At 66.5% G+C, this 932-nt stretch overlaps 1 protein-coding gene across 1 annotated transcript in view; it reads left to right on the forward strand.

The window, feature by feature from the left end:
• The first annotated feature begins 295 nt into the window (after positions 1-295).
• Positions 296-932, forward strand: part of LOC102875159 (chromosome unknown open reading frame, human C1orf115) — an 18,099-nt gene continuing 17,462 nt past the window's right edge. The window contains exon 1 of the mRNA XM_006894542.1: positions 296-553. Within this exon, the coding sequence (XP_006894604.1) occupies positions 296-553 (258 nt within the window). The remainder of the gene's footprint in view (positions 554-932) is intronic.

A 932-nucleotide genomic window follows, 5' to 3' on the forward strand; every position in this document is an offset into this window, starting at 1 on the left:
ATCTTACTATCACTATCATCCCAGTAAATTTGCAAGTGTGTATGTACTCTGCTGCGTGCTTGTGTTTCTCCGCTGGGTCCACCGTGCGCCCTCCACCCCCTGGCCCTCCCAGGGGTTGGTCTGTGGTCTGAGGCCAGCCCCGAGACCGGCGCGATCCCGGACCTCGCCGCCAGGGTGCGCTGCGTCCCGAGTGTCCAGCCCCGTGCGGCCGGGGGCGGGCGGCCGGGCGCGGGAGCCAGCGAGGAGCAAAGGTTGGAGGCGCAGCTCCGTGGTGCGCGCGAGGGTCCGCGGCGTCATGGCGGTGGGAGCCCGGCTCCGGAGCCTGGCGCGCCGCGGCCCTCGAGGGCGAGGACAGGACGAGGACGAGGCTGCTATCCTGGAGCAGCTGGAGTGCGGGGACGGGGACGAGGACACCAGAGCGGCGCACGGGGCGCGGAGCGCGCGGAGGGTGCACCTCGCCGTCCTCCCCGAGCGCTACGAGCCTCTGGAGGAGCTGGCGCCCGAGGAGAAGCCCAAGAGGAGATACCGCAAGAAGCTGAAGAAGTACGGCAAGGTAGGGGGCCACCCCGCTGGGGCCCGGGTTCCAGGCTCCGCTGGCGAGCGCGGAGTCTCCACCGTGCGTCCCCAGAGGCTCACGCCCTCGCCCGCCTTCGCTGCCACAGCTTTTAAAACCGGGAGGTGAGGGAAGAAGTGGCAGGTAATGCTGTAAACTTAACTGGGGGTTTCCGCCGGCGCCAACCCTGACTTTCCCGCCGCTATTGGCAGCTTAGTGACATTTTCCAGACAGGCTCACCCAGGTGGTCCTTGCCCAGAAGCGCCCTCCGCAGTGAGCGCTGGCATTTCACAGATGGACCGGGAGAAGGTGACCCGTCTCAAAGTTGAGCTTGTCTCTCATCTTTTCTCTTTCCCACCAGCAGCCGTACCTTCCAGGA

Source organism: Elephantulus edwardii, unplaced genomic scaffold (genome assembly GCF_000299155.1).
Source record: "Elephantulus edwardii isolate Elephantulus edwardi_28Jun2011 unplaced genomic scaffold, EleEdw1.0 scaffold00146, whole genome shotgun sequence".
NCBI lineage: Eukaryota > Metazoa > Chordata > Mammalia > Macroscelidea > Macroscelididae > Elephantulus > Elephantulus edwardii.